The sequence below is a fragment of the Ixodes scapularis genome, unplaced genomic scaffold (assembly GCF_016920785.2).
Source record: "Ixodes scapularis isolate PalLabHiFi unplaced genomic scaffold, ASM1692078v2 PGA_scaffold6__148_contigs__length_123643588, whole genome shotgun sequence".
Taxonomy (NCBI): Eukaryota; Metazoa; Arthropoda; class Arachnida; order Ixodida; family Ixodidae; genus Ixodes; species Ixodes scapularis.
The window spans coordinates 27,110,053-27,124,702 of record NW_024609881.1 but is presented as its reverse complement, the minus strand read 5'-3'; the positions used below and the strand labels follow the sequence as shown (position 1 = coordinate 27,124,702).

The following is a 14,650-nucleotide window of genomic DNA, read 5'->3' as shown; positions in this document are numbered from 1 at the left end:
AAAAACCAATACACGTACACTAAGTTTGACAATGGAGTGATCTTCAAGATTTGATGTAACGGTTGTAAAACCCAGGAGAGGTATCCCAGACAGATAGGCTCTAATCAACATCTTTGGGGTGTATATACACCAAGTATTCCAACAATGGCAAAAAAAAAACAACAACTTTGATTTTAAGGTGGTTGAGAAAAAATAAATAAACTATTTCTGGGAACAAAATACCAGCCACGGCGTACGTCAGGGTAACACCCCCCCCCCCCCCCCCCCCCACACGCACACACACACTAATCTGCTACATAATTAACCAAAATTAAATAATCAACCTTTCGATTAGTGAAGATAAACGTGGGGTTCTAAAGTGTTCGCTTTTCTCCCTAATTAAAGAACACCGACTGCAATGCGTTTAATTTTAAAACAAACTTTCAACCCCTTAATCGGAAACCCAGGAACGAAATTAGTCAACACAATAGTGCAGGCGGCTGAGCACAACGGCAGGACACGCGCCACGCACAATTCAGTGGCCCCAGCATCGCCTCGGCATATAGCGGCTGAACAAAAGCAGTGCCCGAGGGTTGCCGTTGACAATAAACAGAGGGTACGAAAACCAACGAGGCTCGTTAAACTTCAAGCAACAACCCACCATCTGTGCACGCCATATATTGATCAAACAATATTTATAAATTGTTATTTCTCATTTAAGGCTTAATTGGACCCCAGTCAGAAAAACCCGAGTTCCGCGGTTCAATGACACTCGCAATCGCAATCTGCTATAAGGCCCTACGCTGTACAGCTGGTATAAATAGATGTTGATAAGTAAATAGTATGATAAAAATAAGCATGCCACCCTACTACCGTGTTAGAAAAAACAACAACGATAGAATAAAAAAAGAGAAACATATGTGCAAAACAGAACTTGCGCATGTCACTTGTTAGGCCAAACCACAGCGTTGTAGGAAACCAAGGTCAAAGACCCCTTGTCCTGTTGAGAGTATAAAATCGGCGTTCAATGCCCGAAAGCCTCACACTTTCGCCGCCAACCCACCCAACAACGTCCATTATAATCAGCTTAAGGTGATTGCCTTTGCTGAGCTCGTCCTTGGAATTGATTTGTGCATTATCACATATGCGCCGGCATTAGGACCTGCTTTTTATCTTTTCAGGAGCTCGCTTGAGAACCATGAAGCTCGCTGTCATTTTCGGTATTGCCGGCCTGCTCGGTGAGTAGCCTCGCCGTTTATTTTGTTCGTCCGTTCGTCCGTGCATTTTCCCCTAATTTTAGGGTGAGAAATTTACACCTCGGGACCTAAAAATTACTTTAGTTTCCCCGCTAAATTTAACAGAAAAATAAATGTCACGTGACCTGACGTTACTTGACGTCAGGGCTGGGCAATATCACCATACAAATGTATCGCGATAGTATCTTAGATACTTTCGAGTATCTCTATCTCTGTATCGGGATGCATTTGAAAAATGTGTAGCCCAGTAGTGAAATACATTTACAGTGTGTCGCTTGTTACGCAATACTTTGTCAGACTTAGGTATTTCATCACACTTGTTGCCGTTATTACGATGAATTTAAATGATAAAAACATCCGCTTTGGTGTAAGGTGCTTCAAAATATATAACATGAAACCACCCCATGATCCATCACAGTCACCAACGTTAAAAAAAAAAAAAAGCTGTGGTCTAAGGAAGGTTACTTGCAAGAATGACAGAATGAGCTCCTCCCACAAAAGCCCTCCACTCTTTCCTATTTAGCAGACCGTACACTGCAAAGCAGTTAAAGGCCGACCTACAAAACCATTTTCCGCGGGAGAAGAGGTTTCCTCCTTTCCACCCAGAAAGGAGGAAACCCCTTCTCCTTTCCACGGAGACTAGCTTCCGTACCCGCCCTTTTCAGGGGAGGAGGAGGAAGGAGTGCGAGAGGGGAGGGAGCGAAGGTCGCTGGGGAGAACTTTCCTACCCTGCGGAAAATGGTTTCGTAAGTCGGTCTTTAAGTGGAGAAAACGTACGGCTCTGTTGTCCAATGTCCCCATATTAAGGGGTGACTCAAAAGCGTATAAGACGACAGTTTGAGGTGCGTCCTCTCGGTAAAACGGGGTTCGTTTCGTGAAGAAGCCTTTCGTCAAGCATGGCACGCAAACTTTACCGTTCAGTAACTATGTGGTTCACCAAAGCTACCATGTTTTTACAGCGGAGCTGTTAAGGACTAGTTTCCCCAGGATCATGTCCATCGCCAAATGACCTCATGATACAGAACTATGGGCAGCTACCGCCATCTATGAGCAACGGCGGCAACCAGAGAACCGGTTTGTCAGTTATGTGGTGGCCGCCATCGCTCATAGATGGCCGTAACCTTTTAAACCTTTCCACTCTGGCTTGCTGACTTGCAGCCGGCTTTTACTTCATTCCCACCATAGTACAGCTTCGCTGGTCTTGCTTCACCAAAGTGGAAAGGCTGAAAGTTTTTTTCAGCGGCATTTTTTATAAATAAAAAGTTCTAGGTAAGGGTAAGTGCATAGAATGACACAAAAAGAAGAGTGCAAACCAAAATTACCATTCACATTCGCCACGCCCACTCCTCGTAGTACCGTTCGGGAACCTAATGTATTTCTATACGTATCAGTATTTGCATTACGGAACACTTTTGCGCTGTTTCTGCGGAAGAATCTTAGGGATATCTCGTTGTATAAAAGTCAAATGTATTTCAGTATCTATATTTTGGGCTTTAGAACACATGTATCTCAGTATTTGCATGCCCGAATAGTTTTTGGAGTATCTCTGCAAAGCCCCGCTTGACGTATACAAAAATGTGGTTGCCCCTCAAAATTTCGCGGGTAGTTTGAAGTCACGTGATAACACGTCACGTGACCTATACACAAATTAGTTTCCCCGCTACTTTTGGCGGTGAAAGTGATGTCAAGTGACGTATGCACTAAATTAGTTTCACCGCTAAATTGATAGAATATAGAATCCTGATCATTCTGAAGATAAGTTCGAGAGAATCTACTTGATTTGCTTTGAATCAGATCGATTTGACCTTAATAAAATTAATTTCATTTAAATAGCTGTCGCTTGGAAAAGTGATTCTTTATCGCCAAATTCACGTTTAAACAAAGCCGACTGATTTCTCGATCCGTTATATTACTGAAAACAATACGCAAGAAATTATTACTGTACATTTAAACTTGTTAGGGACAGTCTAACAACTTTTTGTAAATGCAAACCTACAAAACATGAACAAAATCAGCTTATATTTGAATTAGTGGAAAGCTGTATTTAATTTGTTTCCCACGCGTTTTTATTTGCTTGCCTTAGGGCGTTAATTTCGTTGTTTTGGTTTGTTTCGCATTTCGATTTGCTTGCAGTAGGACAATATGCAACTGACAAACAAACAGGAAAGTAGATTAAAAAAAAAAATGTCCTGATTTGTCCAGAAAAGTTGCTTGTGTTCAATCTGATATAATTTTTTTGTTTTGTTTTTGTCTGATGATATTTTTTTTATTTAAATACAAAACAAGTGCACACACAAATCATCGATTGATAGAAAACATAAAAAAAGTACATGGGAATTATTTCGGTGAGAGGGTCTGAAAAATTGTCATAGTAAAGCTGGAGTGATTTACATCATTATTTAAATCATGATCTAAATCATGATTTATTTCGTTTTGATTTTAGTTCTCCACCTCGAAATATATAGGTTCTTCCTCACTTACCGAAACGGCGGTTCAATATTGTCACGGGTGGTGACCAAAAAACAATAAATAAACAGGAAGAAATAAACGTTTAATGGTGGCGAACTTGTACCAAAAATAAAAGGGTACAAAAAAAAAAAAAAAAGAAAACAAACAAAAAACAGAGCGTCGCGGGCGTCGAAGTCGGCGTAACACCAGAGTCGACCGCTGGGGCGAGACTTACTCCGGCTTGCCACGCGGAGCCGCTTTTGTACACGCGTGGGCTTCTCGAGCATTCGGCGTAGAAGGTTCGACACGTAGAACATTCTAACCTCGAATCAGCCCAAGGCGGTTCTCGAGTTCACCAGAACATTACTTTACAGAGTCAACAAAAATGCGCCTCCTCGGCCAGGAATCGAACCCTGGCTTTCAGCGTGGAAAGCACGCGCGATAACCGTTAGACCACGAGCGCGTTGCCTTCTTGGTCAGCTGCGCTCGCGGCAATATGTTATAAACACATTTAAATGATTGCGCCTTATATGCTGAATTTATTTAATTATAGGGCTTTGAGGGGGGATAAAGGTCGCTGTCAAGTTTCTACTGAAAAGCCCCTGAAATGAAAAAAAAAGCTTTTTTTAAACGGTTTGGTTAAAACAGTTTGGCTAAAAATAAATTTTACGCGAAAAACAAAGATTACAGCAATATTGGCGGCGCGAGACGCGATTTAGTCGGCAGTCCCCTCCTTTCCACTTGTTTTCTCTCTCCGCATTTCGGACGCGTGGAGGAGAAGTGGAGCGGCTTCGCCCTCACGATCTTAATGGTCATTCCGGAATGACCAGTGACGTCATGGACTTCGCGTGCAAGAGTTCAAATCAATCTCTCGCCGTCAATATTGCTCTAAACTTTTTTTATCGCGTAATTTTTTTGTTGACACTGATGTGTTTTTTCAAACTGTAAAAAAAAAAAAAATAAAGAAAACTTTTTTTAGGGTCTTTTTAAGGTACTCGAATTGTTAAAATTTGGGTATTTCGAGAGCTGGGTAGTTTATTTTATAACAGAACATAACTAGATATAATGATTTTAGTGGAAGTCCGCAAGGTAGTCATGATCGGAACTGGTGGCTACTGCTAACTTTCGTCCGCTCGCCTTACGGCTAACGTCAGTTGGTAGAGGGTTCCGCTAGTCTTGGAGAGGTTCTTCCAGCGGCCAGAAGTCGACTAGAGGACGCGAGCTGCAGTCCGTAAAAAAATAGTATTAATTATTTAAGGTCGGCGTTTATCCCAAGCCTTCTCGAATTCACGAATATAATTGCCATTATGTACGATATAGGAATGAACGGCTACGTAATATAGAACATTATCATAACCTTCCCTGTTTTACTACTTTAGCGTCGTTTTTGTTTCTATACAGTTATTCCATTACAAATTAAATAATAATGTAATTGTATCAAACATGTAGCCAGAATTTTTTTTTTTTTTTTGGGGGGGGGGGGGGGGGCGTCCATGACAAAATGCTGTTTGAGGGGGAAGGGGAGAGGAGGCCCCAGCAAAATGGAAGGTTTGAAGGGGGGGAGGGCGGGGCCTTTGGACCCCCCCCCCCCCCCCCCCCTGGCTACGTGCCTGAATTGTATTACAAATTAAAACTTTTGGCTGATAGTTTTGCGGGAGTTGGATGGTGAACTCAAATTTGGATTTCAGAAAAACAATGCTGGAGATGTAGGCGGGACGCTACAATCCCTACGACACTACTAGTAAGGCGACATCTCAAATGGACGGCCGTATTTTGGAAAAAAAAGTAGAGATTGAACCAGGCTGACGAGGCGCGTGACGTCAAGCTACCTAGTTTCCTCCTCGTTTCGCTTCGCCCCCTCAAGGCCGCGAGGCGGAAAAGACGCGAGGCCGTTCCCTCTCCTTCTCGGAGAAACATGACGTCAACATTCCTGCCAAATGCGCCTCTTTTTTTGAAAAATACGGTCATCCGTTCGAGATATCGCTGTATGAGTGATGTTTTGGTGTTTGTAGCATCCCGTTGCACGCTTTTGCCGCGTGTTTTAGGGAATGCAGATTTCGGTTCAGCATTCCTTTAAAGTGATCTCGCCACAAAATGCAGCCACAAAAGCTTGCCAATATTCTGCAGTTTATATCTTTCATCGCCAGTCGGTTTGTTCTCTTGCGTGTTCAGTAGTCAAGGCACGGTTAATATTAGAAATGGCTGGCGTAAATGCATTGGGCAAGGGCAGTGGCCGTAGTGTCATGCATTTCTCAAAATGATCCTTTCACAGCTTGTAGGTTTTGCATTGTAGAGCGAAGCATTACGCACAATGCACAAGACGCATGCCTTGAAAACACCAGAGGACAAACACTGTACTGAGAATAAACGGCAATGTACACGGCAATATTTTTTATGTTGTTCGAATGTTTCTTTGTTACAGGTTGGGTGGAAGCAGGTGATGCCGAGAAGCAAAAAGTGTTGAACGGTATATTTACGTTACATCAGAGATGTTTTCGTGGGCCTTTTTATCTTTGTGTTAAAAGCCTCATAAAACAGCAGTCTGTGATGAAATGCAAGGGCGCAAACGAGCTGGTGTACATTGCGCATGGTTGAAAAAACCCAGAGACTGCGGGTAAACAACACAACACTAAAAAGTCTGTGATAGTCAACCGCGGGCTTTTCACTGGTCAGAATTCCGGTGACTTGTACTTGTCGAAGTACCATACAAATCAATCAGGCAGATTTAGAGACTTCTGTTTTAGTTACCCCGATTTGTATCCCTAAACCTGTAGTACTAGGTTCAGTAGAATGGTCTAGGCCCCTGCGAACAATGCGTTGATGAGGATTACGACATAGTGTCGTGTAGAGATGCCTTATTGCGCAATCTAGAATGTTGTATTGAACAAGGATGCCTGAATGCTTTTATATAGATGGCTGCTAAGCCTTCGAGAACTAATACTGAAAACCTTGACCGAACAGCTCTTACCTCCGTAACTATTTTTCAGATGGTCTCAACGTTCCTGCGAATAGGCTTTGCATTTACCATTTAAGTTATCAGTGATATCGCCCGATCTTTTTTCACGTTTGGATGGATTATTATTTCTGTTTAACATGCCTGTAGAATCAATATGGGAAATATTCTAAGGTTCGAAAGACACGTTTTTTTACGAATAGATATACATATTAAGCCTGAAGGGTTCTATATACTATAAATAATCTAAATCGTTGAATGTAATAGATTCAATCAGGCAACTTGGGATGTTGACTATAGTACTTAGGGGCCAGAACAAATATAATATTTTTTGGCCTGACTAACGTACCCAGGCAATCAGGCATAAAATGCTTAAACATTTCCCCCCGAGTCTATTCCCCCCTTCTTTATAAATAACTGCATTAGAATTTGATGACTGGAATGTGAAATTTATATATTCGCTCATTTTCAGACTTTGCTGACAAGTCTGACCTGCAGCTGAGGGAACTCAGCAAACTAGCTCAAGTTGCAGGTATATCAATATGTAGAAACTATTAGAACTGGATCGGAGATTGCTGTTCATCGAGGCTGAACACATTCGCGATTTCTACAATGGTACTTATTCTGCTGTTTTTGTTGAACGATACAGGCTCTGACCTACTGAAGGAAATCGGTGAAAGCGTCGGTGAGAAAAACGTTTTACAAGAACGGTTGTAGGAACGTTGTGCGTGAACACTTCCGCACAACTTTATTGCTACAATTTATTTAAAAATTTTGCGTGTCAATATGTTTGATAGGGCAAATTGTACTATCGGGGAAAAATGAAATGCGAACAGAGGAGCGCGTGGCTCGCGGTACAGGCTGCGCCGCCTGGAAGTGAGCCTAGGAGCGAGGGTGCGTGGCCTACTCCGACGTGTTCACGCCCCTCCCTCTGCTCTCCCCAAGCTTCAGCAGTGCGCCTCTTAGTGCGCTGAAAGCTATCACCGCTATCTTTGCTGGCTCAGCGCGTGCGGTGCAAAGAAGCTCGCCGCACTCGCCGAGCAGGCAAAGCTAGCGGTGACAGCTTTCAGCGCACTGAGAGGCGCACTGCCGAAGCTGGGGAAGCGCCAATCGAGGGGCGTGAACACATCGAAGCAGGCCACGCACCCTCACTTCCAGGCGGCGCAGCCTGTACCGCGAGCCACGCGCTGCTCTGTTCGCATTTCATTTTTCCCCGATAGTACATCATAGCGAAAACATTGTTCTCCTCTTTTACCGCCTGATTGAATTATCTGGTTCCAGTAGCGGAGCTGGAGAATTGTGGTAACTGGGCCCGGTTTTCTAAAACTGCTTTAATTGCGCGTGATGATTAGAAGTCAACCTAAATTCAAATATGAAAGCTGAAATTTAGAATAGTGTGTTTTGATTGAGAGCTTTTGTCAATTATAATAGGTTTTGTAACTTTGAAACTAATCTTTTATGTGTATTTTTTTGTTTACCCAGTCACAAAATCCATGATAGTTTGCCAGAAATTGCAGAGACTATCTTTAATATATTTATAGATATTTATTTTAAATATTTGTTTTCAGAGCGTTGTAGCAGCTCTGTACTTAAAAAAAAAAAAAGGATTTCGCATATATGCAAAAAAACTATATGTCTTGAACATAAATGTTAGTACTAATAGTTTTAAATGATTCTTACGCTGTTGAAAATTCACCATTTGATCTTCGTAATCACAACAGCCAGCAAGCTGACGCACTTCGAAGCAATACTCAAGTATATAGGCAAGTAAAAGCGCTCTGTAACTTTATACTCAATTGCATGGACATGATAACTCATAAACCCGAGCTTAAAATTCAACTACATGTAAATCACATGGCACTATGTCTAAAAAATTTTCCAAAAAGTTGAAGAAATAAAGTCACGTTTTATTTTATACCGCGCCTACCGCAAGAATCTTCGTCTCACGAATTTTCTTTGAAATTTTTATGTTCTGCTTCTCCTATACTCAGTAACTCTTCGTATGATTAGAAATATATCACCATGTAATTATCAGTTAACATATTTACAAATTCCAAATCATCCACCTGAAAATATCAGACGCATCTTAGGTGTCACCGGATGAATTGATCTCGACTATTTTCTCTGTCTACATATCAAATCGGCAACCAGATATTTCGCAGTCGAGAGAATTATTGTGAGTGGAATCAGAAACTTTACAATCTTTTGAAAACGTTGTAATTAAAAAAAAACAAAAAAAAACAAAAACAAACAAACAAGCGGTCTGTAGGAAATCAAGCGATTAATCCGACATATTTGAAAAAAAAAAAAAAAAGAGACGACGGGCGAAGAAGGGGGCAAACACGTAACGTGCTTCGATTAATTCAAGACTGAGATCCGGCTATTCTGAAAATTCCTCTTTGCTTGTAACAAATGGTGCTGAGCATATTGCAACCAACGGATCAAAACCGAGCAGTTCGTCGCGCGTGTTCTAGTTTTCGCTGATTTCTGTTGGAGTCCTTATTCCTAAACGATGTATTAAAATGAGTTATTTTTAAAGCAGGTTTTTTCAGTCGTCGTTTATAAACCATACACAACGACATCAGACTGAGCATTCAGGTCCGTCACACGAAAGGTTTCTTTTTTAACATTGTAGCGAGGGTCGGTACTCCTTCCTTTTTGCCATTTTCAAGGTGATTGTTTTCAGCGATGTCATCATGTTTCCTGAAATAAATACAATGGAGCAGGCTTGTTGGTGAATAGTGAATGTGAATGGTGAAAGAAAAAGCCTTATCTGCACAGTATACTTTCCGTTCCGAGGAGTATTTATATTTTAGAACATCAAAGACTAACCTGACAATAACAGTAAGCCCATAAAACGCACATGAAGTGCTCTATTAAACAGTATCAAAAAGGGGCGGCAGGCAGCAGCACTCCGCCTTCTCTCCGAAGCCCGATTCCATCTGAAGGACTTCCGTCGGGCTGCAACCGACTAGCTTCGAGTCAGCAAACGATTTGTTGCAAATAAAGAAAAGAGTGTCGTCTGTGTCGTTCCTTAAAATGTATTTCTTTCGTTACTGTGTCATTTTCCATCATCGCGCTCAACTCACCAAGTGTAACTTCTTTTAACTTTGTTTATATCACCTACATCTTTTGCGTATGAATGATATTGATCCTTCGTGTTCCGACAGACGGCGTCCATCAGTTGGGTAAGTCGAGAAATTTAAACTCAAATTACCTTTCATTGGCCAAACCGTGATAACCATTTTCACGAGAGGAACAATGATTGAATAGGTATCATACTTCGGTGAATTTCTTTTAAACAGTAATTTAATGCAGTTCTTCTATCACCATTTTTGCTTCGGAAGTGTTTTTTTTACAATAAGAATTACAACCACACAATGGTTTATTACAATTATTTATTACTTTTACCAGGTAATGTAAAAGCTTTGCAATCATTTTCCAAGAGAGCCCCGTACTTCGGCAATGTTCATCTGATAGTAGTTTTTTTTTCTGGCTAAAATATGTTCGTTAATTTCCCGTTGTATCGTTAAAAATTAATTACACGGTGTTTTCCATTCTGTATATTTTATTTGTTTAATCTAATTTACTACTGATATAATCTGATAGCTAAGCTCCGAGTCTAATATTGGTTAATTGTATTTTGCAACATCACCAATATCATCAGCATACTCTCGATACCGGCAGTTCAAAATCAAGTTATACATATAAAATGTTGTAAGCACTGAAGGAATATAAAGGAGGCTCAAACTATTCAGTATTCTAGATGATGCTGGCATGATTCGCAGCAAGCTGTTCAATTGTCACGTCATGGCCACAGGACTTCCATGTTTTCTCGGCAACTTGGCAATGGAATACACGCTCTCTTTACGTGAGGCCTCTTCTATGCACCCCTTGGGGTGCTGTGGCTATCCAAGACATTCAATGGCCTTTGCCATAATCAACCATAGTCTAGAGCTTATGGTCTATGGAATGGGATTTATACAAAGTAGTCCGTGCGCACAAAAAGGGGGACACCATGCGTTATTCTTCATACAAAGTTGCACACCAGGAGGTACAAAACAAGCCGGAAATATTCTGAAATGTAAGAAAATGTCCGTCGTCAATAAAATACGCTTCGACAACTAAATAAATGACGGTGCTCATTTTCAGAAAAAAAAGAGAGTGTGGTACGCTAGCTGTTGAGTTTTGTTTAAAAATACTCTTTTTGAAACTAGACATATAATAATAAAAATACCATTAGCAAACGTGAAACGCCTTTAACACTTGCTTTTGCGTTTTGTAGCTCATTACACTTAATAATATAAAGGCCTAAAGCTTCCCTTGCATCTCATTATTTCTCCGTGGCAAAAAGCATTGCGGCATCGGCTGATTAAAGCGCCGAAGAACGAATCAAGGTGCGTGCTTATCATAGGCCACGCCCAGCCCTTCTTAAACTGCCGGTGGCCATAGAGCTACGCTCTTAGAATATACTGTCTGCGAGATAGACACTATCAGACTTTTACAAGGTTTTCAAACACTTAGGTAATGCTACATCATCAGGGCAGTGCTGCTCAGACATCTGTCATGCAACGGTAAAAATAGTTTTACTTTTACAACTTAATAATTGTCGTCTGCTTGCAGATAACCTCGTGTCAACTGAAGAGCAGTACGCGGATCTGAGGAAGGTCCTGAAATCCTCCGGTGCGTAAAAACTGGGGGGGGGGGGGGGGGGGGGGGGAATTCCCCGTCTCTCTTTTTTTAGTTTCTCTTAAATTTCGAGCTTTTGAAATTATACATTAGGCTGAGATTCCCTGCTGACGCTGAAATGTCCGGGAGTCCGGTTTCTTGCTGCGATGACGATACTGTTATGCCTTGTTAACACGCCGCGATATATTTCTAAGTTAATAATGATCTGTATAAATCTAATTCCAGTACATGATCGATACGTTGAATTTACAGCGAAACACAACTAATTTAGGCTATTAAACTCACAACGAAATCATTAAGCCTTCGGAGAGTTTGTGCCCACGCGCACGAGTGCGTCTTTTTTCTTATCAGGAAATTGTAGAGCTTAAAATATTATCTTCATTACAGTTGTAACAACGTTTTTGTTTTTAATAGGAAGGATTTGAAGCGCTGCGATATATGTTAGACATTCCGCTAGCTTTCTGTACTTTCGTTACAGCCATACGTAACGAACGGTACCTTTGGAATGACATCACCGAATTGAAAATTAAAGTTAAGACACAGAACATAAACGTCAGGCTCACGATATGTGCCGTTTTAAGAAAAGTCAGAAACGTTATCACTTCCCTTATAATTGATACGGACGAAATATTGTCACGGGTGGTGACCAAAAAAAAAAACAGGAAATAAACAGAAAGAAATAAACGTTAAATGTGGCGAACTTGTGCCAAAAATAAACGAGTACAAAAGATAATAATAGAGCGTCGCGGGCGTCGAAGTCGGCGTAGCAGCAGAGTCGAACGCTGGTGCGAAAACTGACTCCGTTCGCCTTGCGGAATCCCTTATGTACCCTCGTGGGTTTCTGGATCGTTCGGCGTTGAAGGTTCGGCGCGTAGAACATTCTGACCTCGAACAAGCAACATGGTTCTCGAATTTACCAGAACATTACTTTACAGAGTCAACAAAAATGCGCCTCCGCGGCCAGGAATCGAACCCTGGCTTTCAGCGTGGAAAGCACGCGCGATAACCTTTAGGCCACGCGCGCGCTGCCCACTTGGCCAGCTGCGCGCGCGGCAATATGGTCTGCTGAGAAAATACTCTACTACTCGTATTCGAGATTGTGTTACACTCATTCTTCCATGGTTTGTAGCCTACATAGTCATTCGAGTCACATAGTTATCTTTAGTCAGTGCCGGATTTGAATAAAATACCGCTTTACTCTTGCACTAAAATCAACAAAACTGTTCTATCATAATTTATTATTTTTTTTTTCAGACGCGGTATGGCAGAAAATGGTTAGAGACACCGTGGGTAAGTTATTCATGTTAAACGTCTATTAAACATGTAAGGTGTGGTTTCTCGGCGAAAAAACGTAATTTATATGTCTGACTGAAGCACGGGCACAACAGGCGCTGTCTAGTTTCATGCGTGAAGATTCTAGAGTTACTCTGAACGCGACGTCATACTAGCTAAACCTTCTATTTGCTCCTAATCTACTAAGAAGTTCGGTAAAGTTTAAATTAGTCAATTACCGGTGAAATTAAACAGACGTTTACTTCGTTATGCATAGCTTTCATTGAAGTCACTCGGTCAGACATAATGAGGGGAAAGGGTGCGTGAAAGGGTAGCTTCCGCTGCCTTCACGAGACGCTCTCGCCACCAGGAAAAGGGGCGACTGACTTCACGTGCAAGCCATGTATAATTTTCATATATCTGTCATTGCATATTCCGCGTCTGTTGTGTGTATCGAGTGCTGGCTTCAGGAGAATTTGAGACTCGTTCCATCTTTTTATATAAACAAATTGGCACACCGAGAATAAACCCTATCACGATAATTACAAAGCCCTAATAAATTGCGACTTTATAAAAATATCAAATAGTTACACGTTCACGATTTTAATACTACTTCTGACATTCTTTTATTTTTAACAGAAGAAAAGCTCAAACACTTTCGCATCCTCCTTCGTAGTGTAGGTAAGTACGTGCCGCCAAAATACCCTTTAGTTCAACGAACATCTAAAGAGAATTTAGCTCGTATCAAAACAACACTCTAAAGGCCCGTTCACACTCTTGCGACCGAGTACGACTGAGTGAGACGAGATCTCTTACAACTTCTTAAATGTTTCTAGAATGAGGGAACACACTGACATTGTGGCGCCATCTATGCGGTGACCCTAGAACTGCATTTCACAAAAGCGAAGGTTTTGCGGGATTTCCGAGGTCAAATGTGCGTAATATCCATAGAAGGCTCGTTTATAACATTGACAAAAGTTTTTCGAGCCAAAAAAGAAAGGATATTGCGCGAGAAATAAAAAACAAAATATGCCGGACCGCCGAGTTTACACTGCTTCCCAATAGATGGCGCCAGTGTGTTCTCTGGTTTAAGAAGTTTTAAGGAACCCAGGTTTAAGAGGTCGCAAGCAGTCGCAAGAGTGTGAACGGGCCTTAAAGAGATACTGATAATTTGTCTGTGCATGTATGTTAATAATAAAAAAGTATTCTTCAGCAATATGATGCTGCGTTTATTATTATTATTATTATTAATATGGAGAAGCAAAACCTACAAAGACATTTCAAATGCACAAATAACATTAATGCAATTAATGCAAGAGTGCAGGCCGGCTGGACCTAATAAATGAAATATTCCCTAGAGAAGGGGAACAAGAGGGGCGAAGGACAGATGTAAATCTCGAAAAAAAGATACGTGTTTGGTGCGCGCAGTAAAATAACATCTTCGAAGGTTCGTATAAAGCGTTCACTTTTATAAAGTATAACATAGGCATCAAGTAACAAAAAGAAAAAAAAAAGAAGAAAAAAGGCAACGGTAAAAAATGTGGCGTTTTAACTGTCTATAAAGTCGAAGACATGCGCCTTCAGTCAATATGAATGATCGTTTCGTCATATTTTTTGCTTTGCAGAACAAATTGAAAACCAACAACGTGACTAAGCCATCGTCAATATTAGGGCGTGAATCCAAGCCACTTTGAAGATTGATTATTTTGTGCAGTTTTATTTCCTGACCTGCAGTTTTCCATTTCTTTTTACTTAGTGTGCATCTGTCTTTCAATAAACACCCATGTTTTTTTTTGGAAATGTTCGTTTTCCATTTTTTGTTAATTACCTTAGTATGGATACTGATCGTGCGTTTATGTTAGTTCAATTTAATTACTGCTTTAGCTGCAGCTTGACTACACTGCTATTTATGTTGGTTGGTTTATAAGGTCCGAATCTGATTCCTTTTGTTATCGCGGAAGTTCTATTAAGTTTACTTTGCACCCTTTACCCGAAGTTAACAAACCACCCCATTAACCGTGGGAGCAAAAACTAAGCTCGCCGATCGGCGCCG

General features: G+C 41.0%; 1 protein-coding gene across 1 annotated transcript; it reads left to right on the top strand.

Moving 5' to 3' along the window:
• Positions 1-1,115: 1,115 nt before the first annotated feature.
• On the top strand, positions 1,116-14,251 carry LOC115328711. The gene is made up of 10 exons (XM_040216127.1): positions 1,116-1,217; positions 6,106-6,150; positions 7,109-7,168; positions 7,286-7,321; positions 8,358-8,399; positions 9,807-9,824; positions 11,260-11,319; positions 12,580-12,615; positions 13,237-13,278; positions 14,223-14,251. The coding sequence occupies exons 1-10, from the start codon at positions 1,178-1,180 to the stop codon at positions 14,249-14,251; spliced, it is 408 nt and encodes a 135-aa protein (XP_040072061.1). The 5' UTR covers positions 1,116-1,177.
• The last annotated feature ends 399 nt before the right edge of the window (positions 14,252-14,650 follow it).